The 14,623-nt window shown below is 33.0% G+C and overlaps 1 protein-coding gene across 1 annotated transcript in view; it reads left to right on the top strand.

Annotated features, from left to right (window-relative positions):
• Positions 1 to 1,582: 1,582 nt before the first annotated feature.
• Positions 1,583 to 14,623, top strand: part of LOC105325995 (85/88 kDa calcium-independent phospholipase A2) — a 30,985-nt gene continuing 17,944 nt past the window's right edge. The window contains exons 1-7 of the mRNA XM_011425827.4: positions 1,583 to 1,690; positions 2,968 to 3,080; positions 3,943 to 4,044; positions 4,370 to 4,585; positions 5,673 to 5,850; positions 6,107 to 6,309; positions 7,065 to 7,161. Coding sequence (XP_011424129.3) covers positions 2,968 to 3,080; positions 3,943 to 4,044; positions 4,370 to 4,585; positions 5,673 to 5,850; positions 6,107 to 6,309; positions 7,065 to 7,161 — 909 coding nt within the window. The 5' untranslated portion in view covers positions 1,583 to 1,690. The remainder of the gene's footprint in view (positions 1,691 to 2,967; positions 3,081 to 3,942; positions 4,045 to 4,369; positions 4,586 to 5,672; positions 5,851 to 6,106; positions 6,310 to 7,064; positions 7,162 to 14,623) is intronic.

The following is a 14,623-nucleotide window of genomic DNA, read 5'->3' as shown; positions in this document are numbered from 1 at the left end:
TATCACAAAAGTGAAGGAATAGTATTATTTTTAAATTCATCACTCTTCCATTTCCCCTTGTAAACAAACAAGCACAAATATACAAACATGATTTTAGCATTTTGAAACCTCTCTCCAGAAATTTATTAAAGAGAATATAACATTCAAATTTTGACAAATTGTAATAGTATGTTACGATATTGCAATGTTATTTTGAAAAAATGATGAATTAAAAGTCAAAAATTGTATATCGGTTTTGTTTGAATTATGAGATAACATAAACATGACTGAATGCAGTATGTACAAAGTGACTGACAGTGAGATTATTTAGAAGCAAATCATACAGCACACTTACATTCATACTTAAATCATTATGTAATTACACCTACATGTATAATTTGTAACATTTCAAACTTTACCATTTCATTTACAATAAAAAAATAAAATAAAAATAGTACTGCATATAAAAAATGTAGTTGTTATACGTACACGTGCATGCATGCGTATGACTATGACTATATTTATGCAAATATGTTTTATGTGTGATACGGGTTGTTAGACGTTAGAGTTACAACCGTTAATGATACAATGCCGCTTAGTGATATAAAGATCATTAAACGATGCAATATTAATTGCAGCGCCTAATGCTATAAATTATTGCTTTATCAGTTGATATCGCCAACGGCTTATGATATATAACGCAGCTTAATGATATAATTGTATCATTAGGCGTCACAAATGCACGAGCAGCTAGTAGCCCTAACGCCAAAATAATGAAACAAGCACACGACTATATCCTTGAGCAACCGATAATTATATGTATACAAACTTTTTATCATTAAGCGTTGGAGTTGCACCCTTTAATGTCACAAAATTGTAAATTGAATTGTGAAAGCAGTCTTCTATAAAATAACACAATTTCATTTCCCTGTACTTGCTCACTCAGTATTACTATATAATGATGTTATATTTACTATATAACTACATGTAGTTGCATGTACACATGTACTGTTTTGTACAAGTTTTGCATTAATGATGTAACATGATGAAGACAGACAGATAGATGGTTTGAACATATTTTTATTGTTATGATGGTATATACAGTAGGATCGGGCACACGTTCTGTAAACTTAAAACGCCCTCTCCTGTAAAATTGTTGTCATAAAAGTTACATTAAATAATTTTATACGAAAAAATGGCAATATCAAAGGACATAATAAAATACCATCACTGAAATTAGATGTACATCGACAAAAAGAAAAAAAATTACAATGTATGATAAGTTAATTATATCAAATTTTAGACAATGTTAAAAATCTTCAGATCTCTTTAAAAATAACTGAACGTTAAAAAAAGATTCATATTCTGTAAAACTGATGGAGTTATCTCCTTATAACAAAACATGAGTGTCGAATATGTGTAAATTTTCTACTCTAAACTTTAAGATAACATTGAATAAATCATTTACTGCAGTATTATATTTTACACAAGAAAAAATTAACGATATGCATCTTCCAGTTCAAAATAAAACGTAACGTTGGCTTTTACTGACAATCATGCAGAACTTGAAAGTATTTTCACTGATTGTGAATTTTACTTTGTTTTTTTTTTTTTCTTGATCAGGTACGAATCACAGCAGGTGAGATTTGATAAAGGCACCGTGTTATCGTATCACGTGACAACGGTACTTCAAAATAAAACTTGCAGAAAGGTAAATATTGTAATAAATTTCAGCGCGGAAAGTCTATAATATTAGATAATGAAGTGGCAGTTTGAATCTGTATTTTATTATATAAGAAGTGTCATTCGATTAGGTTAGTTTAAATTGTTTAACCTAGACAAGTGGGGCATTCAATGATTCATGTAAAGGGGTTTGTGTATATAAAATTTATAATCTGTTATAACTTTTCCCACACCAATGTGCATGTGAAAATAGAATTAAATGTGCTCGTGAACAAAGAATTAGTTCCATGTTAAAAAACGGGTACCTCAGAGGAAAAATATCTGTGATAACAAAAAAAAAACATCGTTAAAAAGTTGGTAGCCTTGTGTTTGACACACTGACATGGCAACCCCCCATTCCATCCACATGCAGCATTTCCTATACATGAAAATGATGTGTTTGTTGGAATAGGGAGGGGTAACGTAAGCAATTTATAATCTGTTATAAATTTTCCCACACCGATGTGCATGTGAAAATAGAAATATTAAATGTGCTCACGAACAAAGAATTAGTTCCATGTGCATCATTATTATGACCTGATGCAAAACAAAACAGATGACCCATTCATTTTTCAGTGAACTAGATCGATAGGCCCATAATGATGTTTTTTCTCATGATTAATCTTAACAGCACTTGAATTTTGTTCCAGGTGTACAATACATATAATTTCGACAAGATTTGCCATGGCTTAATTGATATAATAAATTTTTTAACTGATGCTGTCACTGGTGTTGCATGGTCATCTAGACAAGTCAAATATTAATCAAGATCAAGATAAAGAACATGTGAAATCAGTGTCACTGTATAAAAGATAAAATAGAGAAAAGCCCATAAACATATTATAATCAGAATATTCTGATTTTCTGCATGAATAGTAATTGAATAATTCTAAGTCAGAGCATGGCTTACATAGCGGATGTTATTAAAGATAGCAGGCTGAAAGAGAAACATCTGCCTTTTATTAGACTAGTCGATCATCAGCTCTAATATAGATCAACACATAGTATGCAAAACCAATACAGACAATCCCACTGACCTTGCAGATCAATGCATGTGCATGTGTTGCACTATACCCACTGATACTATCACATGAATAAAATAGATCTTTCTGTTTAAAAACAGGGTTTTTTTGTCATGGATATGGTTTATTTTCAGACGAATAACACAGTTCTCTGAAAATCAGGTGAACATTAATTTTTCATGCCGTTTCAAAGAAAGTGTCAGCAGATAATCAATCATAAAAGCTATTATTACAAAACTTCCAGATGGCGGGATTTTTAAATGCAATGATGGAGGGGGTTTTGAATGTTGTGGACGTAGCACAAGCCAGCATCAAACCGTTCAAAGTCACAACGGTCAAACTAGACGATTACAAGAAGTAAGTAGTAGGGTACAGTATGGATATACATGTATTACATATATATATATTAATGTATTACGGTACTGCTGAACAGTAATAGATGGGTAAGTTAGGATAAAATTAAGCTATTGACTATATACAGTGAAACACTCTTATAACGAAGTGCCAGGGACGGACAATTTTACTTCGTTTTAAGTGTAATTTTTATATCTGTCAAGTTTACAACACGTAATAAAGGCTCAGGGAACTTTTCTGTAAACGTCAATTCATTGTTAGTGTGTTCTTTATAACCATGTTTTACTGTAGTTTATTTGTTTTTTCAGTACATATATACTAAATGCTAAAAATAAATGATCAAAGTCATTATCATAGTGATTAATGAAAGTGATTTTCTGGTATACAATTAATGTTAATACACAATAGATGTTTAGTACTCTATAAAATGAATGAAATGTATAGACAAGATTTATCAACATGCCTATTGGTCATGGTGGTTAGGAAGTAGAGTAATATAGACACTTTCTTTTCTGTAAAGACTGCTTCAAATGAATTCAAGTTAAAGTTCAAGTTTATGTCTTGATAATCAAAGTTAATAATATTTGACATTGAAGATCATTCAGATTGAATATTAAATTGTATCTATTTATCTGTTATCAATACACATATACAAGTACCGGTACAGATGATTGTACATGCATGTATAATAGATGTTTCACAGGCACCTGACTTTTACATACATACCGGTATATTTTTATCAAAGTAAAAAAAAATATATGTGTATTATTAGCAAGGGAGTATATTTTTTATTACAGGAAAGATATATAATCTGATGCCAGCCTGTGATACATTTGCATAATAGTAATAATTAAGTATTTTACAGGCTACCTATAAAAGCAGAAGATGCCGATGGTCACATGACCTTGTTTAAGCGACCTGGCTCAATGGAGTGTGTGCTTTCCAATAAAGTTGATAAAAGTTTTAGGTTGGTAAATCAGACCATATGAGACCATTTAACATTAAACTTATGTGTTGAAAGCTCCTTATAGGAAAATTAGAACTATGGCTATCATAAATGCTTGAAAGTATTCTATGATAGAATTTTGAATAATAAAGCTGCTGATGATTCTTCTGTGAAAAATTTTCATTATTACATGACATTGTATGTTAAGAGCTTCAGGGTGTCCAACAAATGTTATCTAATAATAAATGTGAAAATATATATCAGCAATGTGAACTTAAAAATATATTTGTGTTTTACAGATTTTTAACTTGTATCTATCATTTGATTGAGGACAATGTCTTTGCAGTATATTCCGCTTGACCAATGAAACAGATGCTCTCACTTATTTCCGACAGTACAGTTCAATAATCAAACCTCTAACACTAGCCAGCAGCTCTATATATGATGAAGGCAGGCTACAGAAAATATCGGACACCATCAAGGAGTACCCCCTATGGAAACCTGTCCACATCGCAGCTTATGTTGGTTTATACGAATGCTTCCACTACGACGTAATCAAGAGGTAAATTCCCCTCCACAGCACCACTCCCTACACTCTTGCCTAGGAATAGGCATGTCTAATTATACCCTGTTCCAAAGGAGAAGGAGGTTTACTATTTTACGCTTGTGCATCTGTCTGTGTGTCTGTCCATCCATCTGTCTGTCCGTAACAAAAAATTCTGTCCCATTTTTCACGGCAACTATTCAGGTGCTTGAAATTTTAACACACTCTTTGTTTAGGCATGCCAAATGATGGGAGTAATTGTTGTACCAATCCAATGTCACCTTCCTGTTGAATGATGACTTTGTTTATATTTAGCTTAATATTTTCAATCAAATTTTCATCAAAGATTTTTCAGAAAATGTTCTTTGCAGATGTTTGAAATTTTAACACACTTTTTGTTTGGGCATGACATACATGTATGATGGGATCTATTTTTGTTCCAATTTGAAGTTAACCTCTCGTTAAATGTTGACTTTGCTTATTTTGAATATTCATGTCAAGTGGGGGTATTACTAGTGAGAGTTGACTCACAAATATCTTGTTTGTCATTGAGTTAATTTAACTTCCAAATGTCTAAATAAATACAATGTATCTGGTTGCTTGATATCTTTGTAATAACCATGCATTGAGGATGGCCTGTTCAGATAAATATGAATTTTGAACATTATCTTTTCAGCCTAAAAAATATTTTTTAGATATAATTTTTTTCAGTGATTTTGAAAACTTGTGATTTAAGAAATAAATAGCATGTTAAAAAGTTCACTTGGATATGAACTTAGTTGGTCATGTGATGAAATCCTGTGAAACCCAAAGGGCCTCTAGGAAGATTTTATTTTGTGCCAACCAAGGTCATACACCGGTGAAGGTTTTAACATTGCTGTTTATTATTTACATTTACATTAGAGAAAGGAATAGTTCAAAATTATTAAAATTATCATGCATGATTTCAGTGTTTACAATGATGAAACCGTCAAGCAATTAACGCTTGGGGTAATCATTGTGACGTCATTATATTGAATGTTTTTGATATTTAAAGGGTCAAATACTGGTAAGGAAGCATATTTCTAAATGTTAACATACATGTATGGATATGAATATTTTCCAGAGATGTAAATCACCAAGTGACAAAGACACTGCTTTCCCCATTAATGACAGCTGTTCAGGGCAAGAACGAACAGTGTGTGACTGGGCTGCTGAACTTGGGGGCGAGACTAGACTTACAGGACCAGCACGGAGACACAGTGTACCACCATGCTGTCCTATTTTATCCAGAGATCATTCCGGTGAGTTCTCACATCCCCAGTCCATTGATTGGAATTCCAAACTCCATTGCATTGGAATTCCAGAGTCCACTGAATTGAATTCTAAACTCCATTGAATTTGAATTTGAACTTCATTAACTGTGCAAGGATAAATGATCATTAGCTTTTGAGGGTTTTCTAATGCATTAGATGCAATTTGCTTCTTTTTCCCCCAGATATTGGCAAAAAAAAATGATAACCCAGATCGGCCTCACAGAGTTGTACTTTTTTTCTCCAGATATTGGCAAAAAATGATAACCCAAATAGCGCTGACAGAGTTGTAAATTACCTGAACAATAAAGGATGGACGGCTCTATCCAGTGCATGTCAGAAGGGGAAATCTGACATTGTGGGGTTGCTTCTAGATGCAGGGGCCAATCCTAATGTCACTGCTCAGGAACTGTTTCCCATCCACTATGCTCTTAAAAATGACGACAACAAGTAAGGCTGTCTTCAGAGTTCTCACATACAAATTTCAGAAAATATTGCTGTCACAGCGTGGGCAAACTGTGGCTACATTTGGTCATTTTCTTGCAAATGAATTAATTAATGACATAGTAAGATAGTGATAGTTATGACATTTTTTTTTTGCAATGTCCCCACCTGCATGAATCACTGAAGACAGCATTTTGTTGTTAAAATAATGACATCGTTTTGATAATTATTTGCAACTTAGAGAAGTATCAAATAACTTTGACTTGATATAGAGAAATAGTTCAATAGGCAAGTTAATATTTGTGCATTTTGGTGAGTTATTGAATAGAAATGCAAAGGCCAGCATACTTTTGTCAAATATCTTATAAAATAGAACTTGTATTGTATAATGATTACAAACATCTTACCTTTCACATCAACACATTTAAAATTGATCCATGTATTCTAATAGCATGCCCTTGTGCCATGCTGCTGTTTTATTCTTTGACTATCATTGCCTATGGCATAATGGAGTGTTTTCATTCATGTAACAATCAAATAAATACGTAAGCAACACCCATCTATTAGATATTAATAAAAATGAAAAATCATTAAAGTAATTCAATATTATTCCAAAATTAGTACTTGTTTGTTTTTGTTTTTCATAACATATATTATCATTCTATTTTGGTAACATTGCCTAAACATACCCATATTATATTTATACGATATAAATTTATTTGTGATAATACAATGTATCTTACAATATGATGTTTCTTCAGGTCAGTAGAACTCATATTTAAAAGATTTCATGATCAGCTTTCAAAAACAGATGGAAAGTATGGAGGTACAGCTTTGCATTGGGCTAGAAACAGACAGGTAACTAGAGCAGAGCTCGTGGAAAAGCCACGAGTAGGTCTTCCGTTGTTGCTGTGAGTTGAAAATGTATGTGATATGGTGTCAATAATTTATAATGACTAAACTTTCAGTTCTGCTTTTGTTATAAAATGTGTTGTGATTGAAAGCCTGTATATAAAACGTGTTTTGAAAAAGAAAGAAAGAAAATGTTTTAGGAAAACTATCTGTCGAACACAGTTTATGTAATCGTTTCAAACATTCTTTAAAAAATGAGATGTGTAATGGCGAGTTAAATTTACAGAGGGTAGCAAGCATTGTTACATGTACTCATGATTCATGTGAGGAATTGTGTTTTTTGGGAGTTGATTTTAATCAACTCTCCTATGCAGTTACTCTAGCATACCGAAACTGAAACTGTGCTTGCACCTAAGCACAAATCATCGCCGCTGACAAGACAAGTTCTTGAAAATAATGAAGCATTTTTTTAAAGGAAACTTTTTTATAAATACCTTGGAAATAGTCAGATTTTAAATGGTACGAACAATTTGAAGTTTTTTTAGTCGTGTGTATTCCTACGCCAGAGTTCAATATATAGTCTCGTTCAACCATCGGCTGTCTCCTTACATCTCCGGCAAGTAGAGAGTCAGTCTTTATTTAGAGGTCGCATTATCAAGCTATCACGTGAACTGGTATCTCTTACTTGTCGGAGATTAACGGAGACAGCCGAGCATCTGGTTGAACGAGACTAGAGTTCATTAATTATTGGTTGGATCCATACAATTTTTGAAATATTTGGAATACCAAAACATAGTTTGATGAAATCAATTCTATTTTAAAATATTACACAACATGATTCATTAGAGGTTTTCTCGAAATTCTAGTCGGAAAAGTCAGAGAATTCACATTATAAAAATGTGCATAATTCAAATGCAGATTATAAACTACTTGCCAAGCAAACTAGCATATCGTTGATTTTAAAATAAATAATATTCGATAAAATCAACTCTCGTCAGGACATCAGTACTTTGATTAAAAAACCGAACCCGCCTACAAAACACGTAACCTTTTCTCTAAGATAACTTCTTTATTTGAAAATATTTCTAAATTTTTGAAAACTATGTGCAAGTTTAGAATTGTTGCGTGATGACAAAATTTACAGACCCTGCAACGTACTACTACACCAAAAAACGTGCGACTTACGTGCGAGAAACGTTTCGTGTAAACCGTTTAGCGTTTCGTGTGATTGTGAAGCGTTTCGTGTAAACCGTTTAGCGTTTCGGGCAAAGCGTGTAAATCGTTTCGGGCAAAGGGTGCGAGAACCGCGTGAAACATTCATCAGACTTCATTCGGAACTCACTGACACTTCAATTCACTTTCAATTGATGAAAGGGAATATATCCAAGATATCTTTATTGAACAATTTTCACTCATAAAATTTGACAGGAACGAAAACAATTTTCTTACGGAGATTTATAATGGGAAATGTTTACATCTTTTCTCCATTCGGAAGTACTCGGGATACCTCGCGCAATTTTTAAACGTTATCATCCGGGCTTATTAATGGCTTATGCAATGCAAAATCCCCGTAGACTTTCAATATTGGGAGTGTATTGAAACCTGAAGCGGTACAGGGGGCGTTTAAACACATATAATCTGGACATTTTTCATATAAGTGGATGAACGTAGTTTGAGCACAAAGGTATTTACTATTATTGAAATATCAAGCAAAAAGTGGTGGAAGAAATAACTCGGGACATAGTATATCTTATAAATTTATGAAACTTTGAAGTGTTTTGAAATTCTTTCACCAGGGAACAACGATGTCTATAATTTTATATAGATCAGTAACAGGATAAGGTAATATCAAACATCGAAGACTGTACGAATATTTAAGAAACTGTTTTTATTACAAGTGTTACCGTTAATAATTAAATCAAAGTTTGCCGAATCTTCCTGGAATTAAACATAGGTTGTAAATTTACTTTGTATAAAAACTTTCTTCATGGTTACTCAGTGTGAAACATTCTTTTCCTTAGACGTTTTACTTTTCCACTAAGCATCCGCCTTCGTTGCCTTTCCTTTACACTACATCTAAATTCATCATGTTCATAAGTGATTATTCGTTCGCATTTTAAAATATTTAATGTCCGTATTCTCGGACTCCATGCTAGGAAATTTAGTTGAATATAAGCTACGTCATGCTTATCCATGTGCATGTTGTCGACGGCGCGCGGCCAAAGAAATTTTCACAATCGTTCTTTAGAAAGCTTTAAAGTTATACAATATAGGATATACATGTAATTTTTATATACAGAACTTAATTAATTTGTTTGCAAGTTTATAACTAATGATTATTCCTTTATCGGCACCACTTATAATTTACTCAACTCTCTCTCTCTCTCTCTCTCTCTCTCTCTCTCTCTCTCTCTCTCTTTTCCTTCTCTCATTCAAGTCCCGAGCGGCAATGCCTTAACTCCGCCCAGCTACGATCTGATTGGACAAAGGTCAGTGAAAACATTAGGTAGAAACTTTTCTGGAGTAAACCCCTATTAAACGCTTCAATGTACTTCGCTGTAACTTAAACGATCATGTTTTGATAAGCATATATATTTTTTTATTTATTTACATCGATAACTCTTACTGAGACCATTCGACTTTGTACAAGCAGCACACATAACTTCGGACATCGGGTGTCTCCTGCACCTGGCTGAACCTGTCAATCAACCTCTGTGTATTTGTTTTCATTGGATGGTCAAGCGTCTCTTTTTTTGTCAATAGCCAGTGGAAAATTAATGACTTCAAGGTAATCGGAATCAGTATTTGATGAAGCATACAATTCAAATGACAAAATTTTTATTAATTATCTTAATTTTTTTTAAACCACTGTTAATGGAAAACAAAGAGTCTTAGAAGTAATTAACACACAGGGATTTGCCTACAATGTACACAGTCATGCAATTACTAGTAATTATTATGGGAATCTTTACGCATGGTACTTAATTCGAACAGATTATAATAATCTATATACACTGTACGCCATTACACATATACGAAGCGCCGGTAATATATACGAATATTGAGTCAAAAATTTAAATAATTTTTATTTCTTGTTCTTTTCAATACAATGTGAAATTACTTTCAGAAAAAAATTCCGAAATACTAATTACAACTTTCTTTTTTGTATAATCATTTGAATTTTTTCTGGGTTCATGTATATATATGTACAGAACATACTTATTTACGCGCGAATGATACGACATAGGAAAAAAATAATCGGTTGTTCGTAGAACATTTTTATCTTACGAATGTGACTAATTTAATTTTAAATATTTTTCAACATTATCAATGTAAATAATATCAGGTGTATTTACTGTTTGTGTTTTTACATCGTAATCTCTGAAACCATGCAATAAAAATACTAATGTTAGCAGAAAAATAAAATCCCGCCGAATACTGAAAAACCGATTTCAGTTAGCAATCATACGGATTTTATTTTTGGTATTGACTATTGAGTTACGGTAACTTTTTTTCTGGATGATTTTATTATTTATTATTTTATGTAAAAGCACCATTCCAACAGTTACTCAATTATATAACAATTGATGACCAGGGGCTATATATGTTCCGAGCTGTGTGCGCTGAAGCGACACAAGATTCTCGGTCGCATGTGGCGATTGAATTTACACAGACTGACCGAATAAACAAACGGGTGGGAAAGTGAAACAAAATGTTACACATGAGAAGAAGCCACCAAAAATGAATTTTCGATAGATCTTGATATCGTTTTGACAATTAAAAAAGTCCAGCGCGAGCTCCTGTCAGCCGGGCGGGAGGGGGCAGCAATGAGTTCGCTTCTACAAAGAAATGAACGACCATGTAGAAAAACTACAGAAGTGATTAATATGTGACCGATAGAATCTAATCTAAAGTTGTTTAAAATTCATGTGAATTTTTTTTTTAAAAATCATCGAATGCCTCAATTCAGGACATTTTTTATCGTGTTAGCACCTACTGCAAACATGTTACATGGAACTTTGATCTGTTGATTATAATTTGATTTTTAAACTACCTTGTATGCTATCTATAAATCAATGCTTAATCAACTGTACAAGTTTAATGAATTTATCTTTTCATCTTAAACGAATATAATAGTTGAAAACATAATAAAATATAGTTGTGTCCGTGCAAAATATGAAACATGAACGCGCGATAAGGTACATGTAGAAGAACACGAACCGACCCCGGATTACTTGTCCACTCGCGCCGGTTCTCCTCAGCCATGTGCGAGGGATGATCATCATTTAACTGTTTAAAGGTTTACTATTTGTGTGTGTGTGTGTGTGTGTGGGGGGGGGGGTTGATTTAAAACATTATTTGTGCAGTTTCTAAAATATTTTACATAAACAAACTAACCATTAATTTATGTCTTACATGTACGATGTTTACGATTTGGAGTAATATCGCTCATTAATATTAATTTACACTCAATTGTTCAATTGAATAAATACAAGATGGACAAACTTTTATAGGATTAAATTAAAACAGTTCCTGTTTTAACGGCTATATTAACTCAAACACGTTCATATGCATGTAAGTGTGCGTCGCGGTGTGAGAATCTTGTGTATTAAATACCCGCTTAATTACCGCTAGGTAGTGCAGCCGTGGCTGATCTCATCGGCCGTTCGCGAAGAATATATTACGTAAAGGTACATGTACAACGCACAGACAGGCACAGTTCAGAACCCAGGAAGATTTGAAAAGTTTGCAGTATAATGACCATACTCTATCAAATAGAAGTTATTTATTTTAAACTTAAAACCCACAATTGATCTGTGTCTATTATTGCTTTAGATTGAGAATGACATTGCTTTTATTAATTAACTGAACAATTTCTTAATTGACACCCAATCGTTTAATCCATTAAAAAATTATGTGTAATCAAAACGAAACCAATTATCGAGTTCGCGGCTAAATACACTCAAACATGTATATGAGAGACACATCTCTCGTGTATTAGATAACCGCTGACCGCTACAGCCGCGAGCATGGTGACCGATTTTCTCGGCCGCGGGCGAGGGAGAGCTTACGTAATGGTACACACACACACACACAGCTCTGATTCAAGGTAGATTTTAAATGTATGGAGTTAATAAATAAAATGTAATTCATAGAGTTTTTTAATTCCATATTTTGTGGTTAAATAGAAAAGAAAAAGAATGTTTTGTTTTCCAATTGCCGTTTTTAATGATTGTGCACTATAAGAACTTAACAACAATGACTTAAACTCCTAAAAAAAAGCATGTACTTCAACAAAAAAAATTCTCATAAATTAATGCCTCCTGTATAAACCAGCATACTTTCTACGGCAACTTTATGCCAGTTGTACGCACAAAGACTTTCGTTAACTTGTCAAATGAAAACAGGTACATGTCAACATGTAAAGCTTTTTACACTCATATTACACAAATCACTTACAAAATAATATTGTTACGACCTTTATGAGATCCCAACAAACAACTTTTCCAGCGACATCTATATCAAAATCCTAACCGTTTTTGAGTTATTAAGCAAAAACTTTTAGGGGCTATTGGCCCTTAATTTAAGGGGCCAGCCCTTTTTTATTGGTGTCAAATGAAAGTCCTTGATATTCTGCACACCTTTTATTCTACATGTCTTAACAAAATATTTTTCGTTAAAAAGATATAAAGGAAAATATGTCTAAATTTTTGCACTTTTTGGAATCCTGTTTTTTGACCCCCTACCTTTTCCTAAATAAGGAACGTAATCCAAAAACAAAAACCGATGTATACAACTTCAATGTCTTTGTTATTCAAATTCGTTGGATTCCCATTCCCTGCTATCATAGTCTCGGAGCCTTTGTCTGGAAACCAAAGGCCCTAAAAAAATTTAAAAGGGGAATAACTCGTTAACGGAAAGGGAATTCTAACTTTTATGAATTGATGAAGATAGTGTTTTGTAAAGTCCATTAGCCCTGAAAATTTGAGCAAAAACCGTTCAGAAATGAGCACGATATGAAGCCTCAAAGTTCGCGTCTAGGAAGAAAAAAAGAAAAATAAGAACTAGAGCAAAGCTCGTTGCAAAGCAACGAGTGGGTCTTCCGTTAATGTCGAAAGTAAAGCTTGAAGTTCCTGTAAGAAGCAGAGCTCTTAAAACAATAACAAGAGAACCTAAAATAAAAAGATGAAAAAAATCGAATATTCCTGGTACGACTTGACAAAATACGAATGATTTTAAGTACGACTTAACAAAAACCTTTCCGATTTTAAGAACGACTGAACAAAAAAAATCCGAATGTGTTCAGGTACGACTTAACAATTATTTTTGGTACGAGTTAATTTTACTTTGAACATTACGCTAGTTTTCAAACCAAGGACGCGGAATCAAAATTTCCGGAAAAATCTATTTTTAAACCCCGATATCTCTGTAATGCATCGTCCGATTTTCAAACGGATTTCAGTTTTGTATTCAGCATGACCAACTCTACAAACCTCATAAACATTTGAAATTGAAACAAAAAATTCGAAAATTGGAAAATTTTAAAATACTTCCGGTTTGGACCGGAAGTGACGGAAACTAAATTCCAGCCTTATGTCCAAAAAAAAACGATCAATGCTTCAACACAGAAAATTCCAAGTCTCTATCTTAAAGCGTTTTTGAAAAATGCCCTAGACAAAATCACTTTTTTTAAATTTAAAAATTGACGTAACGTAAAAACGGAAGTAACGTTGTAGTTAAAAATTTAACATCTTTAAGGGACGATGATGTTTCATAATCCCTGAAAGTTTCATGTAAATCCGTTGAAAACTTTTTGAGATATTAAGCTTTAAAAAAGTCAGAAAAATAAAGAAAAAGAATAATAATAATAATAACTAGAGCAAAGCTCGTTGCAAAGCAACGAGTGGGTCTTCCGTTAATGTCGGAAGTAAAGCTGGAAGTTCCTGTAAGAAGCAGAGCTCTAAAACCAATAACAAGAGTAACAAAAATAAAAAGATGAAAAAAATCGAATATTCCTGGTACGACTTGACAAAATACGAATTATTTTAAGTACGCCTTAACAAAAACCTTTCCGATTTTAAGAACGACTGAACAAAAAAAATCCGAATGTGTTCAGGTACAACTTAGCAATTATTTTTGGTACGAGTTAATTTTACTTTGAACATTACGCTATTTTTCAAACCATGGACGCGGAATCAAAATTTCCGGAAAAATCAATTTTTAAACCCCGATATCTCTGTAATGCATCGTCCGATTTTCAAACGGATTTCAGTTTTGTATTCAGCATGACCAACTCTACAAACCTCATAAACATTTGAAATTGAAACGAAAAATTCGAAAATTTTAAAACACTTCCGGTTTGGACCGGAAGTGACGGAAAATAAATTCCAGCCTTATGTCCAAATAAAAACGATCAATGCTTCAACACAGAAAATTCCAAGTCTCCATCTTAAAGCGTTTTTGAAAA

Source organism: Magallana gigas, chromosome 7 (assembly GCF_963853765.1).
Source record: "Magallana gigas chromosome 7, xbMagGiga1.1, whole genome shotgun sequence".
Classification (NCBI taxonomy): Eukaryota; Metazoa; Mollusca; class Bivalvia; order Ostreida; family Ostreidae; genus Magallana; species Magallana gigas.
This window is presented reverse-complemented; position numbering and strand designations above follow the sequence as displayed.